This window comes from Arachis duranensis, chromosome 9 (assembly GCF_000817695.3).
Source record: "Arachis duranensis cultivar V14167 chromosome 9, aradu.V14167.gnm2.J7QH, whole genome shotgun sequence".
Lineage (NCBI taxonomy): Eukaryota > Viridiplantae > Streptophyta > Magnoliopsida > Fabales > Fabaceae > Arachis > Arachis duranensis.
In genome coordinates, this window is record NC_029780.3 from 2,828,225 (window position 1) to 2,845,056 (window position 16,832).

At 30.0% G+C, this 16,832-nt stretch overlaps 3 protein-coding genes and 2 non-coding genes across 5 annotated transcripts; 3 read left to right on the forward strand and 2 right to left on the reverse strand.

Annotated features, from left to right (window-relative positions):
- Window positions 1-183: 183 nt before the first annotated feature.
- On the forward strand, window positions 184-257 carry TRNAN-GUU (transfer RNA asparagine (anticodon GUU)). The gene has a single exon. It is a non-coding gene; the product is annotated as a tRNA-Asn (tRNA).
- Window positions 258-1,034: 777 nt separating this feature from the next.
- On the reverse strand, window positions 1,035-1,948 carry LOC107464102 (protein THYLAKOID ASSEMBLY 8, chloroplastic). The gene has a single exon (XM_016083008.3). It carries the CDS (start codon window positions 1,849-1,851, stop codon window positions 1,129-1,131), a length of 723 nt encoding a protein of 240 aa, XP_015938494.1. The 5' UTR covers window positions 1,852-1,948; the 3' UTR covers window positions 1,035-1,128.
- A 738-nt stretch (window positions 1,949-2,686) lies between these two features.
- Window positions 2,687-2,760, forward strand: TRNAN-GUU (transfer RNA asparagine (anticodon GUU)). The gene has a single exon. It is a non-coding gene; the product is annotated as a tRNA-Asn (tRNA).
- A 1,329-nt stretch (window positions 2,761-4,089) lies between these two features.
- LOC107464073 (aquaporin TIP2-1-like) lies at window positions 4,090-6,254 on the reverse strand. Its single transcript, XM_021130759.2, is given in 3 exon segments — window positions 4,090-4,656; window positions 5,746-5,996; window positions 6,076-6,254. Coding segments are annotated over 3 exon segments (747 nt in total). The 5' UTR covers window positions 6,203-6,254; the 3' UTR covers window positions 4,090-4,287.
- An 8,787-nt stretch (window positions 6,255-15,041) lies between these two features.
- Window positions 15,042-16,400, forward strand: LOC107463960 (F-box/kelch-repeat protein At3g23880-like). The gene has a single exon (XM_016082859.3). It carries the CDS (start codon window positions 15,133-15,135, stop codon window positions 16,309-16,311), a length of 1,179 nt encoding a protein of 392 aa, XP_015938345.1. The 5' UTR covers window positions 15,042-15,132; the 3' UTR covers window positions 16,312-16,400.
- The last annotated feature ends 432 nt before the right edge of the window (window positions 16,401-16,832 follow it).

Below are 16,832 nucleotides of genomic sequence, written 5' to 3' on the forward strand. Positions count from 1 at the left end.
GTCGTCTTTTGAATTATTATTTTTATATATTTTTAATTAATAAATAAATATGAAAAATAATTAATTGCTTTTTATTGCTTCATGATATACTCCTTTAATCTCAGATTTAATTTAGTCAAGGCATACATATCGTTATCAACAGTCATCTTAAAATAAACTAATAAGGAAAACTAAGAAAATATAGCTGGAATAGCTCAGATGGTTAGAGCGTGTGGCTGTTAACCACAAGGTCGGAGGTTCAAGCCCTCCTTCTAGCGTTGTATATATTATTTTATAGGATCCTGCAATGGACTATTTAATAACTTCTTTAGAAGCCACCAAAATCTGAGGAGGTTTTCTATGACACATCAACCTTTGAACAATTTAGCAATGAAATTTCTATATAGATTTTAGTCCACGAAAGCAAAAATATGCACAAAAGAGGGGTTCAACTAACTTGTTTACAACATAATAAATTTTTTATTTTATTGTTATTTTAAAAATATTTGTGTAAAATAAAAATTAAGTTGCACAAAAATAATGAGTACTTTTACTCGGTGATAAATGAATACTTTTTCTAAGTGTGGTTTAGGGTTCATACAAAGGCAAAAAACATCTACCCATAAATGGAACTGTGATACTGCCACTAAAGCAAGTTCCGAGTTTCCAGCAACAAATTCAGGCAGAGGGTTTACTTTGCCTATTCGATTCCACCAAGATTATTATTCTAAAATTTTGAACCATCAAGAATTTACTATATTTTTTATTTTGTCTTCTTCCAAGTTCCAATCTACACGTGAATGCAATATCATAGCACTCCCATATAAGCATAAACCTCAAGCAATGGACTTATTATTATTCTATTATCCTCTAATTCTTAGCAGATAATCAAAATAGCATAACATTTTTAAAATGATCCTATTTTTACCTTTTTTTAATTAGGATATCAGATTTTCACTGATTCGTAAGTTTAGACCTATTATCCTATATAACATACTAATGAGTAAATAACAAAAGGATAGACTATAAATTATAAACTCACACAATATAACAGATACCTAGATAATATACGAGATTTTTTTATCAAAAAATTTCACATAAGATTTATAAGAACCAGCATACAAGAACTTAAGAATCTTATAAATCTTACTACAATCTGAATGACTCCAAATTGGGCCTAGAGAACCTAGCAAAAGCCCTATTAGCCTCATTCTGAACCTGCTTAGCAAGTTCCATTTCACCAAAACCCTTGAGCCCATTAACCAAAACATTAACCAAATACTCATCAGGTTCAACATTCTCACACCACCCACCCTTCTTCATCATCTCGTAAATCCTGACCGTTGATTCCCTCCTCCCAGCACCAACAACGGCCTTGATCAAACTCACCATCCCCTTCTGATCCGCCACGTCAGCGAACTCAATCCCATCCAACTCCAAAATCAGACGGTCCACGTCGTCACCCATACTTTTACTTGCGAGCGCGTTGACCATCTCGGCATAGAGCGTGAGATCGGCGTCGTACTCTGATCTAACGGCGGTGAACACGCGGAGCGCGAGAGCGCACTGTTGCTGGCGTAGAAGCTCACGTAGAGTGGCGAGTAGGTCGTTTTTGATGAGGCGCGTGAGGGTGTTGGATATTAGGGTTTGGTGGTTAGGAGGGTTGGTTCGGTGGATTCGTTTTATGGTTTGTATGGCTTGGATTGCTTCGATGCTTAGGATTCGACCTTTGAGTAAGGGTCCGCGCTGTGACCGCGGGCCGCCGCACCGCACGGGAACGTAGTTGATGCGGTGGCGCGTGGGAGTACATGTTGGTGGTGGAGCGTGGGGTTTGTGGAAAGTGGGGTTTTGGAGACGGAGAGAGGAAGCCATGGGTTGTTGCGACTTGCGAGTGGCGTGGAGGAAGGGAAGAATAGCAGTGAGGGTTATCTACAATACACAATGACGGTCTTGCCCTTGTATATAATTGAGTAAGAGTGCGGATTGAAGGTTTTTATAAGGAAAAAAAAAAGTATTTTGTTTCGAAAGTATTTGGACATCGCTTTGGGCTGAAAACTATATCTATGGGATGTAGTTTGTTGGAGAAGCAGTTCATTATTTTGAGAGTTGTAAGGTAATTTGTTAATTCTATAACACCATAATAGTAAAAATAAATTTTTTTATATTGGCTACATGAATGTTCATCTCAAAAAACATATATGATTATACAATTATATAAAATATTTTATATTATTAATGTATTAAAATTAAACTCATTAATATTTTGTCTGTTCATTAAATTTAAAAAATAAAATAAAAATAAAATGAGTCATGGAAATTAAATGTAGAAAAAAGAAAAAAATTATACATAAATTATTATTTAAATTATTTTTTATTAGTTTAATATTTTATAATTAATTTTATGTACTCCTTATGTATTCCTATTATAATTAATTATCATCGATATTAACCTAATAAAAAAATCTAGATAACACTAATATACATACACAGCTTAGTTAACATTGAGTAGAGAAGTGGAATGCTAATAGAGTAAAAAATTGGATATTAAAAGCAGTTTCATTCTCCAATTCCTTTATGATATAGAAGATAATGGAGATTACGAAATTAAATTAGATAACAATTATTTATTCAACATTTGTAAATAATTGAAAAGGTCCACGCGTTTTTTATATACAAATATTTTAATAACTGAAACTTGATAACATGAGCTGGAGTAGCTCAGATGGTTAGAGCGTGTGGTTGTTAACCACAAGGTCGAAGGTTCAAGCCCTTCCTCTAGCGTTTCGGACCACATCAACAACTTTATATGACTATATTGGACAAACATAAAGTCATAGGCCATAGCACATTTGTTGTAGACATTATGCATTTCATGTAATGGAATCATGTTTCTTTGTTCATTGGATTCCTGTTTTTGTACCCTTTTTATTGTTGAAACTTAAATTAAGTTTATCAATTATCAATAACTAAATTAAAAAATCAAGTTAAATTATAATTTTAGAAAATTATAAAAGTTTCAATATAATAAGTCATATCCAAGTATTTACGAGAAGTACAAATTGAATTTATTAATGTTTTGATAAGAACAAATTATAAAAGATTACAGAAATTGTATCGAATTTGATAAGTCAAAATTAATCAAATTATAAAAAAGATAGTTAAAATTTATGACTAAAATTTATCATAATTATATAAGCGTATTTATCTAGTAGTATGACAAGTTGGCATATTTATCAGGTAGCAAAGTAAGTTAGACTTTTACATATATTTTTTTATCTCTATTATAATTTTTTTTTTTGGTGACTATCTCTATTATAATTTGTTCTTAGTTGTTAAGAATTAATAATTTATTAGCAATTCATGCCTATTTTAATAAACTTTGCAAATACCAACTGGATATTGTTTTCAGTTGCACCATTTCATTATCTAATTCTTCCATGGACAATAATTTCAAAAAAAAAAAAACAGAAGTTCTTATTCCATCTTTTTGCTACATTTGTGGTTGAAATTTTCTGATTATGTCAACTTATTATATCTAATTAAAGATAATAACTGTAAATGTGGTAGTAGGAGTGTTATTGGTTTGGTTTGTTTGGTTTTGGATAAAAAATTAATCGAAATGATCTATTCGATTTTTACAGAGTACTAATTAATTGGTTTGTTATCTGTGCAACAATCGAACCGAATCGAACTAAAAGTGATTTGGTTCAGTCGGTTTTTTCAAATTTTAAATCCTGACTAATAGAAAATTAATCTTAATAAAATGATATTTAAAACAATCAATAAATTGAAATAATATTACATTACATTCAAATTCAACACAATTTCAACAACTAAATATAAAACATTGCATTACTAAGCCATATTTTCGGTTCGGTTCGATTTCTACCGAACCAACCAAAAACTGAACCGAACTGATCGGTTTAATTTAAAAAAACTAAAAAAACCAATTTTTTCAGTTTTTTATTCAGTTGTTGTAAATTTCGACTCGATTTTACGGTAAATTTCGTTTTGATTCGGTAACATACACCCGTATGTTGTAGCACACTAGTCCTCATAGCATCCAAGATAAAAGGAATCCAAAATTAAAAGTAAATCTTATAGGGATCATAATCAGAAAAGGACTAATTAATAATGCACATCACTAAACAGACCCTTTACAATAAGAGCAAAAGCAAGAGAGAAAGAGATAAAAGAAAGAAAAGCAAGAAAATAATTCTTGATTTTCCTCCTTTTATTGTGGAGAAATTAAAAGACGAAATTACAAATTGCAACTCTCAAGTCTCAAGTCTCAAATAATTGATGAAATCAAAATTCACTTGAAAGAGGTGCATGGTCAGAGGGCAAGAAGACATTGGCATAGACAAGGCCAGCAAGGCCACCACCAATGAGGGGTCCAACCCAGTAGATCCAGTTGTCATGGAAGTTGCCGCTGACGACGGCAGGGCCGAAGGAGCGAGCCGGGTTCATGGAGCCGCCGGAGAAGGGACCGGCGGCCAAGATGTTGGCACCAACAATGAAACCAATTGCAATGGGTGCAATGGTGCCTAGTGAGCCCTTCTTGGGGTCAGCTGCTGTGGCATACACAGTGTACACCAATCCAAATGTGATTATGATTTCAGTCACTACTCCTTAAAATGCTCCTGCTCCTTCTGCCACACTATGGATTGGAGTTGTCTGCATCCAAATAATTCAACAAAATCTTACAACAATGTCACATTCTTTTTGTTTTTATCCGTATTGGATTTAATTTGAGAAATGCTTCTCTACATAGAATACCTTGGCATATGTGCATTTTCATTTTGGGACCCAACATATGTTCTCTTATTAATATTACGAGAAAATGAGAAATAGGTTTCTGAATTTTTATTTTGAAGATATATAAATAGCAAAAGTATAATTTTTTTTTGTGTCGGATTCAAACCATTGCTTGAAGGATCTATGTGTTTTCTATTTACAAAGATTAGGAATTTACTTGAATTTTAATTTGACCAGAGATTTGTTTATTTTCGCGATAAAAAATAAGAAATTTATTTATCTTTTTCTATAACATTTTATAATTAAGTAATTAGTCTATTTATTCTTTCAAAACTAAAATGTAAGTTTTTTTTATGGATTATAGTATAGTAAATAAAAATGATATATAAAAAAAAGTAATTTATCTTCTAATTTCTAGAAGATACAGAAATATTCTTATAAAACTGATTCTATTAGACAGAAAATTATTTATGTGCATTTATAAACAAGAAGATACTCTTATAAAGTCGCTTAAAACGTCTTTTTATAAAATATTTATGTGCTGTATTATTATTGGACGTATTAATGAACCGATTACCTTTAAATTTTTTAACAAACACCAACTTTTTCATAACAATAACAATAAACTTAATTCTTATCAGATCGAGTCGAACCGACCAATTTACATAACTCACTGGATCACGATTTTTTTTTTGTTTTTTTAAACAAAAATAAAAAATATATTTGTCTTTTTATCAAAAAATTTAAAACATGATTTGGTTTAAATTGTGTAAATCGATCGAATAAAATCGGGTCTAATAATTATACTGTGGACAATTAGGTATACATTGTTGCTATATAAACCGATTTTGTTTTGGTTTATTAAAAAATAAATTATTAACTAATTTAATAAAGATGTCCAATAATATTATGACACATGTAAACATTAAAAAAAAATATATTTTTAGTGTCTTTATCAAAGTGGTTTCCACGCAGAGAATGTAAACTTATCTATGGTTATAAACTTACCAATCCACCGGTGACATAAGAAAGGAGGAAACATGCAACAATGGAACCAAGAAGCTGAGCAATCCAGTAGAAGATTCCAGAAAGTAGTGTGATTTGGCCTCCAAGTGCCAAACCAAAAGTGACAGCAGGGTTGACATGGCCACCAGAGATGTTGGCTCCAACAGAAACCGCCACAAACAGAGCAAATCCATGGCACACAGCTACTGCTACCAATCCAGCAGGGTCAAGTGCTGCATCTGATGTCAGCTTTCCTACACAAATTTAAATCAAACATGAACAAATTTGTTCAACATCTTCTAATAATTCAAAATTAATTAAATCAGTAATTACCATAGGCTATTGCTGAACCAACACCAGCAAAAACAAAGATCAATGTTGAGATGAACTCAGCAATGTAGGCTTTGATGGAGCCAAAGCTGAAAGAATCATCAAAACGCCCGAATGCTATGGCAGGCATCTTCAGAAGCAGATATTAAGGATAAGATTAAGAGATAGAAGGAAAATGCTTTAGAAATGTAGCACAAAAGGCTTCTCTGGAACGTTATATATATAGCACAAAATTATTAGTTTTTCAAATAGTGTATGTGTATTAGAAAAAAATTCTAAACGGTCCGTTCTGACAATTATTTCGAAAGACAACGAGACCCTTAATAAAAAAATATCTAATTCTGCTCTTGAGTTTTATTTTTATGAGACTCATTAGTCCTGTGTCAGTGTTTTGTTTTTGTTTTTTGTTTACACACAGGTTAATCAGTTCTATGAAAATAAAGTTCAAAAGCTGTGTTAGGTATTTTTTGTTATGAAACTCGTAGTCCTAAGACCGGGTTAGGTATTTACTCGTATTCAAAATTATTTAATTTATTAACTTTTTTATTTCATGAATTTGATTATTTGCCTATGGGTATATTTTTACTGATATAATAATATATAATTAATTAAATATTAATATTAAATTCTTTTACACTTAGAGAATGCACCAGAATTAATTTTTTACTTTTAATATCTAAATTTTTTTTTTCTATGTTTAGACTTTGTTAGATTTCCAAAAAATATCAAATTTTAGTTTATTTAAATATCACTACTATACATATATTTCAAATACAAAAATATATATAGTTGCATATTATTTGTGACTTCACATGTTAATAGATAAAGTAAAGTATAGCATCACAAGGAGAATAGTAGTAATAAATAGTGATGGTCTGTAAATTTTATTTTATTTTTTAAAAAAAGTAAATAAATGAAGAAAATCACTTTTCTTCTTGATCTAAAAGTTATAACTTAGAACACATCATGCATGCATGTCCAATCACAATCAGGTGCTTTTTTTGCCAATTTTAATTAGCTGTCATTGGCCTGCTTTATTAGAAATGTCTGGAAGCGAATGAATGATTCCTCCATGTGAGGAATAGAGATTAGAGGTAGTGTTTGGTAGGGTAGAAAATTGTGACTGAAACAATCATCATGACCAAATTTGCAAAGAAGTGGAGAACATGACCAAGTTTGGGCCACAAATAGCACCGGCCATACTCTTATAAAAATTGCAAAGGCATCATGGATTTCGAACCATGAGTGAGTACAAATTCATTATAGTTTAAAGTATATATTAATAAGAGTTTAATAATTTTCATATACTAATAGTGTAAAATATTTTATACAACTATATAATTATAACTATTATTTTAGATAATTATTTATACGATCAATATAAAAAATAATTATTTTTATTAATGTGACGTTATGTGATTGAATATATATATAAAACGATTTTTTAGTATCGACAGTGTATTAAAATTAAATTTTATATTGGTCGGTTAACTGTTATAGTTAAAGAAATATGCATAGACTTTTTGGCGCTTCTGTTTATGAAAGGAAGAGACAGGTTTGATCAATTATGATAATGTCATCATTAATCACTTAATCACCAACAAACCCATCATTTAACTATTTTTAATTTTTTATGTTATCCAAAAGTATTTAAAATGAAACAGAGCATTTTTATACACCTGTCCACTTGTGTGTTTATTTTGTTCTTTTTGTTTATGGATTAAGGTTGAACGTGAGCAGCTAGTGAAGGATCCATGCACTGTAACCGACTAAATTTAAGAAAATTTGATTTGGGAAATATTCAATACTACTAAGAAACTGGATGTTTTACTAGAATTTTGTTGTCAAAATGAGTTAGCATTATCCTCTTTTGGATGAAAAAAAAGGTTTAATTTTGATGTATTGATATTGGAGAATATTTATACAGTTATATAATTATATTTATTTTTTATGATCATTTATACTGATATAAAAGACAGTTATTTTTATTGATATAATATTACGTAATTAGGATCAATTACGTAATCAACGTCTGAATACTGGTAATTTATTTACATAATTAGATATACGTGTAAAATTATTTTACACTGTTATACACTAAAATTAAATTAAAAAATATCATGACTATTTATTTTAACCATCATCGTTATTTCTAGCAAAATTTCTAATTATATTTGGTTAATTATGTAGAAGATTCATTGATTTAGATTAAATAATAATTATAAAAATTGAACCGAATTGAATGATTTGACTGAAAAATTAGTAAATCAGATTTTAAATTGGTTCGGTTTATTTTTTGAACAGTTCAAGAAACAAAACCGGTGTAAATCGAAAGAAATCGGTTAAAATCGGTACAAATCGATCTAACCAAACCGGTTCAAACTAAGAACTTTAATGTTGAAACATCTTTCTTTTGTCACTCAGCCATCATGCTTTTCATTATTATGTTTGACAATATTTTAATTATGTATCATTAATAATATAAATATAATTTTCATTAAAAATTTATTAATTTATTTGATATATTTTATTATTAGTATTGTGATTAAGATTATTTGTTTTGATACTAGTATTAAAATTTACTGATATTATAATTAGATGAGAGACTTTATGAATTAATTATTATTCTTATTGTGTCAAATTAAAATACTATTGTAGTAGTACTAAAAAATTTTATTTTTTTTATATTAGTTAATTTTAGAATTTAATATTTGATTTTTTATAGAATATTAGTAAAGATATATATTTTAAATTTTAATTTTAAATTTTTTATTATTTTTTATTTTTTATTTACGTGAGATCGATTTTATCGATTCAACCAGTGATATCAGTTAAATCAATAAACTAATAAACCAATGTCTTGATCGATTTCATCAACTTTTCGATTCTAACTATGGATTAAACATGTAAGTATCTAAGTTTTTTTTGTCCCGCTTGAGCTGTCAACATTCGTCTTCTAATTATATTTTGTGAAGTATTTTTACATATTTTTTTAAATCGGTAAGATTTCCTCTTTCAAGATTTCCATGCCATTTAATTGGTGGAAGAAGTAGGTGACTTATCTTACTTCAACAGTTAATTTTGCCACCTCAATATTTAATATGGGTAACTTATTAGGTAGGTGGCTTTGAAAGTTATTTAAGTACAATATCACATGAACCTAATAATCTGTATTCATATTTTAAAAAAAGTTCCATTTATAAATAATGGAAGGGATTTCATATGAGCGTAGCCTTTATATATATAGTGGTAAAAATTAATTTCAGATTTTGTATACGGAATATTTATTTCAAAATCACAAGTCAAACATATATCCAAATAAAGAATACTTTACACAATTTTTTTATATATTTTTTCCATTCCTATTCTAGCTTAAACGACTATATTAAATGAATTAACATATTTCTAAACTACTTCATGCTATTTTTTACCATCAATAAGTGTATGCAATATAAGCAGTCCACAGCAATACTCAAATGCATAATCATTCAATTATGTTATTAAACTATTTATATCATCAATTTAAAATAAAATCTTGGTACACGACCCAGGCTCATCAATAGTATAGAGAATAGAGGTTTATAAAAAAAAGTATTTTCATTCTCAAAATTTGAACTCAATACCACTAACTAAAGAACTAGATCTATACCTCCAAATTTTATTATCATTCAAATTCAATCAAACAACTTAACATCAGCAAAAAATATTCTCGTTAAAAAAGCGTGTATATGTATTCAAAATTCATCAAATAAACATTATTCTTTGCGTTTTAATATGAAAAATCACTCTTCTTCTTTTTCATCTTTTTCTTTTTTGGTATTGCATTTTCTTCTTTTTTTTATCCTTTTTCGTTATCTTTTTCTTTCATTATCATCATCATTAACAACACTAATATTTTGCTAACATTTTTATTAGTTTCGATTTTTTATGATAACATCATTAAATAATTTCGATTCATTTATTAGTTTATTTGAGGTTTATTTGGATCTATAAATGAATTCGATGTATTTTTGTTGATAATTGAGTCTTTTTTATTACTTGTTCAAATATGAACTAATTTCGATTTATTTATGTGTTAATTGGGGTTTATTTGATGCTGTTGATAAGTATTGACCAAATTTTTTATTCCTTAAGTAATTTCGGTTTATTTATTAGTTTAATTGAGGTTCATTTGGATCCAAAAATAAATTTGATGTATTTTTGTTGATAATTGAGTCTTTTTAAATGCTTGTTTAAATCTGAACTAATTTCGATTTATTTGTATGTTAATTGAAGTTAGTATTGACAAAATTTTTTAGTAAAGAAGAATTAAATTATTCATGATCACTTTATTCAATTGCATTAGATTCCATTAAATAGGAGTGTTCATGGGTCTGTTTGGTTTGAATTTGGAGTAGTGAAATTATGATGGAACCAATTGAATTGTAATTGGTTTGAATTTACATTTTTTTGTGTGTACCCAAAATAAATCAAACGAATTAAGAATATATTGGTTCGGTTCGGATAATTGGGTATCCCATAAAACAAAAATTTATAAAAATAAAAAATAAAAAAACTAAAATTTTATTTTAAAAATTCTGTAAATATAATAATTAATAAACATGTAAAATCAATAAACAAGTCAATAATATACTAACAATAACAAAATATCTATAATAATTCGCAATTATAGTCAAATACTTAAGTCATTGTCGTAAATGATCAGTAAAAATTATATATATTAATTTAATTAATAAAGGATTCGGGTTTATGTGTTGGTTTGGTTTCGCACTTCCAGAATCATTACCTGAACCAATTAATAGAGATTGTCATTAATTTGGGTTGTACTCGATTACCCATTAATTTCAGAACTAGTTTAATTATTTCGGTTTGAATTCTAATGGGTATTCGAATATTCGAGAACACCCCTACCATTCAATTTGTCTTGAAAGTTATCCCAATATTTGGAATAAATTGTTCATCGACAACACACCTGAACTACAAATGACCAAAATATTATTGTAACAACACTATTGGATAATAACAAATGAACCGAACTTTGTACATTTTATAAACTAAGAATCTCCTGCATTGAATGCATTGAATGCATTTTATTCAAATTCAAATTCATAATAGTAAGGATGAAATTATTCATTATCACTTTATTTAATTATGTTAGATTTTATTTTATTCCATTCAATTTAAAATTGTTGAAAATGATGATAACAAAAGAGAAATATAACGACAAAAAGAAGAAGAAGTAACGACAGTAAAACATGCCCGCATGAATTTAAAATATTTGGTTAAATTTAATTAGATTTATGATTTAGATATAAAGTTTTATTGCTAAAAAACTAATACCAATAATTATTTATATAAATAACCAGCTAATCGAAGTAATTTGTACACTCTGTATTTTTATGTGAAGATAAGGTCTTAAACCATATGATTTCATTTGAGCAGCACATGATTTGTCTCAATGGTTGGTTGTATATATAAGCCACTAATTAGTTAGAATCCTTATCTGCCAACTATATTAGAAGATACTATAAACTTGTCAGACTATAGAATATGCAATATGAACATAGCATGGATCATTTCTTTTATTTCCAAATTGCCTTGCTTCTGTATTGCCAGCCTGATATTTTGGAGCCGAATATATATATATATATATATAGGAGACATCAAAATCAAAATGATATTTGGGTATCTGCCTTTCTATTTCAAGAAGAACAATTTGATCATTTGATGCTCCATGTATATACAAAATACTGCTCTAAGAGTTTTGGATTTCATTAGAATTTATATATCTTTGCTATAACGTATACTCAATTAATTGAAATTAAGCAATATTAAACATAATATTAGTTAATTTATAAAATGCGACATTATCTTTTGAATTTGGTGACGGTATACTTAGGCGACGATTATGGTAGCTAAGTTAAAGGTGGCTATAAGTGGCTAAGTGCTAATCTTCTAATAAATTGTTGACGCTTGTCAAAATTGAATGTCAAATTAACTTTGTGGTTACATACTAAACGCTGATTAATTAATCCCTTGGGCGAAAATCAAAGATTTTTACCGCAACGATATTTGTGGAAATTAAAAAATAACCGCATGGTGTAAGCGTAATTTTATTTTCTGAATGTTTCAATGAGAAGAAGTTCCTTCTTCCTTAACATAGGCGTAATGCTAGTATCCATTCCAAGAAAGCGAAAATGTTTGTTTAAGGTGTCGTGGCTAATCATTAGAGATATAACTATTAATATTATTTTTTTTATCAGCTTAAATTTTTGAATGAATAATTTTATAATATGGCATCAGAATTGAGCTCTATGTCCAAAAAATAAAGAATTTGATCTTGAATTTCAAAAGTAAAAAATAGTATAAAACAAATAAAAAAAAAGCTTATGTAAAAATCAAATAAACCTAAAAAAAAAACTCTTGTTTAAAACCAATTTTATTTTTTATCTGAGTCTAAATCAAAATCAGCATTTTGTTAATATACTAATAGAATTAAATTAAGGTAAAATTCAAAATTTGAAGTTTGTTAAATTGAATTAATTGATTCAACTCTGCATTCTTGTTTCTCTGTGATGTCGTTGCAGCCGCTGTCAATCTTTTACATAATGTACTGCTCATCTAACTTTCTGAAAATTATATTCTCTCATGGTTTTCGGTTCACATGAGCATGATGCTCCATTAATAGCCAGTATCTATCACCGCCACTTTGATATATCATGCATGTATTAGTACTCATACATTAACAGTTAGAAAGTACACGTGTTAGGATTGTCTCCAAAAATACCCTATTGTAAATGGTTGTTTAAGGTGTCATTGTTAATCCGAAATTCCATGGTGTTGAAGATGCAGGAGTTTAGGTGAGAGTAGTTCTTTTTTTTGGTCATATAACTCTCACACTCTCTCGATTTAAGGGTTCTTAATCTACTGTTTCTATTAAGACTCAACCTAAAAATGTGGTTTAGGAGGTTTAGATATTTGCCATTAGTCTAAGAGCCTCCCCCAAAGTTGAAGATGACTAGATGAGCATGTGTAACAAGTGTGCAAATGTCTATGTCTACGACAAATGGGCATTTTTGGTTTTCGGTTGGGCCAGATAAAGCAAAAGAGTTATTGCACTAAACAAGAACTGAAAGGTTTCTTATGGGCAAAAAATATTTGTTTTATTTTTTCATTTTAATTAGGGCCTTGCTACACATATAAATAAAAAAGCCGTACAAGTTTTACAAGTTATCAGCCCAAACTTCATTAACACGCGCATTAACTCATTTTGAATGGAGCGTAACTACACGCGCCCCACTCAAACGGTTCCTCTTCGTCTTCTTCTTCTTCTTCTTCTCTTCTTCTTCCTCTTCCTCTTCTTCTTCCTCTTCCTCTTCCTCTTCCTCTTCTTCTTCTTCTTCGTTTTTTTTTCCGATTTTCATAGTTTCTGAAATTCTTCTTATTCTTCTTGCTGCACGTTCTTCTTCCTCTTACTCTTCTTCTTCTCCTTTTCTTTCGTTTCTGCACGTTCTTCTTCCTCGTTTTCCTCTTCTTCTTCTTCATTTACGTCTTTTCTCTCTGTTTTCTCGTTTTTTTTTTATTTTTCATGGTAAAATCGTTTTTGAAGAAGAAGAAGCAGCAGAAGATGAGGAGGAGAAAGAGAAAGAGTTCTGAATTATGCATAAGATGTACTTCAACGAATTTTGGGTGTATTTTCTTAAATCATTTGGGTGTATTTTCTGTAACCCTTTGGGTGTATTTGAGTGATATCTGACTGATATCTATGGGTGTATCTGACTCATATTTATGGGTGTATCTTACTGATATCTATGGGTGTATTTTTCATTTTAGAAAAAATGGCAAGCATTACAGAAATACACCCAAACGATTACATAAAATACACCCAAGAGATTACAGAAATACACCCAAACGGTTACAGGAATTCACCCAAACGATTATAGAAATACACCAAAAAATTACAGAAAATACACCCAAAGGATTTAAAGAAATACACCCAAAATCATGCATAATTCAGAACTCTTTCTCTTTCTCCTCCTCATCTTCTGCTACTTCTTCTTTTTCAAAAACGATTTCAGAGCTTGATGTAAAAAAAATAGAAATCGAGAATAACGAAGAAAGAAAACAGAGAGAAAAGCACGTAAATGAAGAAGGAGAAAGAGAAGGCAAGAAACAAAAGAAAAAAAGAAGAAGAAGAGGAAGAGGAAGAAGAACGTGCAGTAAGAAGAAGAAGAAGGTGCAATGAAAACGTGCCGTAACAGTATGTGGAGGAACTAACGTCAACGACGAAGAACAAACCAATTAGAAAGGAGGAGAAAAGAACGATTGAAAAAGAAGGAGAAGAAGAAGGGATGTAGCGCGTCGTACGTGAAGCAGCACGTAATTTAATTTTATTGTTTATTAAACTTGTAAAACATACAAGCCCTAATGGCTTGTATGCAGAGCTTTTCCTTTTAATTAACCAAACTAAAATGCTTATGGAAGTTATCACGTCTTCTGGGTCAATAGTACTACTTCTTTTCCACATGTCAATATCTCAGATGTCTATAGCTAGAACAAATAAATGCTTTTATTCTTAACATCATTGTCTTTCATAAAACATGTGATATGACTCTTTTTTTTCTAACTTTTTTTTTTAAATTTATGCAATATTACACATCATATGTAAAAATAAATAAAGAAGCAAAAGAAGATAATATTAATATAGACATGATTTTAACAATTTAACATCAATATCTTGATAAGTAATTATTTTTTCACATGTAAATAGCAATCCAACTTGAGAAAACATCTTTGATGCTCTATAGTAATGCAAAGGCAATATCGGTTTTGAACGGAAGTTAAATCAAAACCAGCATTTAGTTATCATAATAATGGAATTAAAAATATTTTTATTTAATAAATAAAAAATAAATATGTTAAAGATTTAAATTTTGTGTTTTCACAAAAGAAATTCCTAATTTATCAATTCAAATTTGAAATTTGAAGTTAGTTAGATTGAATCAATATTTACCCAACCCTTTGTATGGTGTGATTCAATTCTGTATTCTCGTTCCTGTCATGTCGCTTCCCGAAGAAATCGTGGAGGAGATTCTACTCAGGCTTCCCGTGAGTTCACTTCTTCCTTTAAGAACCGTCTGCCGCTCATGGAGAACCCTAATTTCGAGCCCCAAATTCGCCCAGGACCATGCTCGACGATCAATCTTGGTGGATCCAACCTTGACACATCCACGAATTGCTTATTACGGCGATGACTACAAATACCGAGGAATCGGAGTCTTCTCAATACGATCCGTCTTCGAGAACACTTTTCGTGAGCCTACTCAAGTCACGTGCTTCCAGCACCAGACACAACGCTACTTCAGAGTCATTGGCTCTTGCAATGGATTGCTCTGTTTGGTTGATGAAGCTGATCATCCTAACACCGTGAAAGCCATCTTGTGGAACCCCTGTACCGGATCCACATCCGAACCGACGCCAGAAATCGGTGGTTTCTTCGTTGTCTGCGGCTTCGGTTACGATCGCGTCAGTGACAGATACAAGCTCTTCGGGATCCTAACAGATTTGGAATCATATAAACGCAGGTCTGTAATTTACACATTTACCCCTAATTCGTCATGGAGAACGATTCAGGATGTGGATTTGAACCTACTTGGTCATATCGACGTGAATAACAGAGACGGAGAATTTGTTAACTCCAGTAACAGTAACACTCTTAATTGGGTAGGGAGAAATGGCGTGGTTCTTTCCCTTGACTTAGGGAACGAGACTTACAGTTATTTTTCTCTCCCTGAAAGAGATCTGAAAGATAATCTGAGAGTTAGCGTGGAATTATCGGTGTTGAGGAACCGTCTTGCAGTTTGTTTTGAGCATAAGAGAAGTGATTGGGCTGTGTGGGTGATGGAGGAGTATGGAGTAACTGAATCTTGGACTAGATTGCCTTTAATTCCACACCAAATGGTTAATCCTAATGATGATCGTTGTTTGCGACCCCTGTACATCTCGGATAATGATGTTCTTCTCGCCATTACTCCGTCTTTCAGAATTGTTTTGTGTGATTTAAAGGTGAAATACGCCTTATTATTCCCCATGATTGTTGGCGGCTTTGTTGATAATGATCTTTATCTATACTCTCAGTCTACATATGCAAAGAGCTTTTATGTTTATCATGAAAGTTTAGTTTCGCCATCACACTATGCTATTGCAAGTAGCCACTTCATCAAACCCGTTGCCTCTTAAACACTAGGTACAAACTACAGAGTAACATGTAGTTCTTTGATTTTTGTTTGTCGATTCTCAGTTACATGAAATTGCATGAGTTTTTATCACTGGCTAGTGGCTACTTACTACTTGTCTTATTCTATGTTTAGGTTTTTATGATTAGAATTCTGCAACTTCTTTTTGTCAAAGCGTACAATCATTTTTAAATTAAGAACTTTTTTAGAATTTTAGGAATTAAAATTTATTTAAAAATTATTTTTTTTATTTTAAACCAACTAAAAATAAATTATTTGAATTCTAGAATTTTAATTTCCATCTTTCCTTCAATTGTAAATTAAACCAAAAGGGATTTGATTTCTTAATCAACTCTCTTACTCTTTAAACTTAAATTCTATTATATTAATACAGGATAAAGTATTAAATTGGTCTTCTACCTTTGTGCGTAATCATATATGTTTTGGTCCTTAACTTTTAAACTGTCCTATTTAAATTCAAAAAAATTTAATTTAATTTTAATATAGTCCTACCGTGAAGTCAAA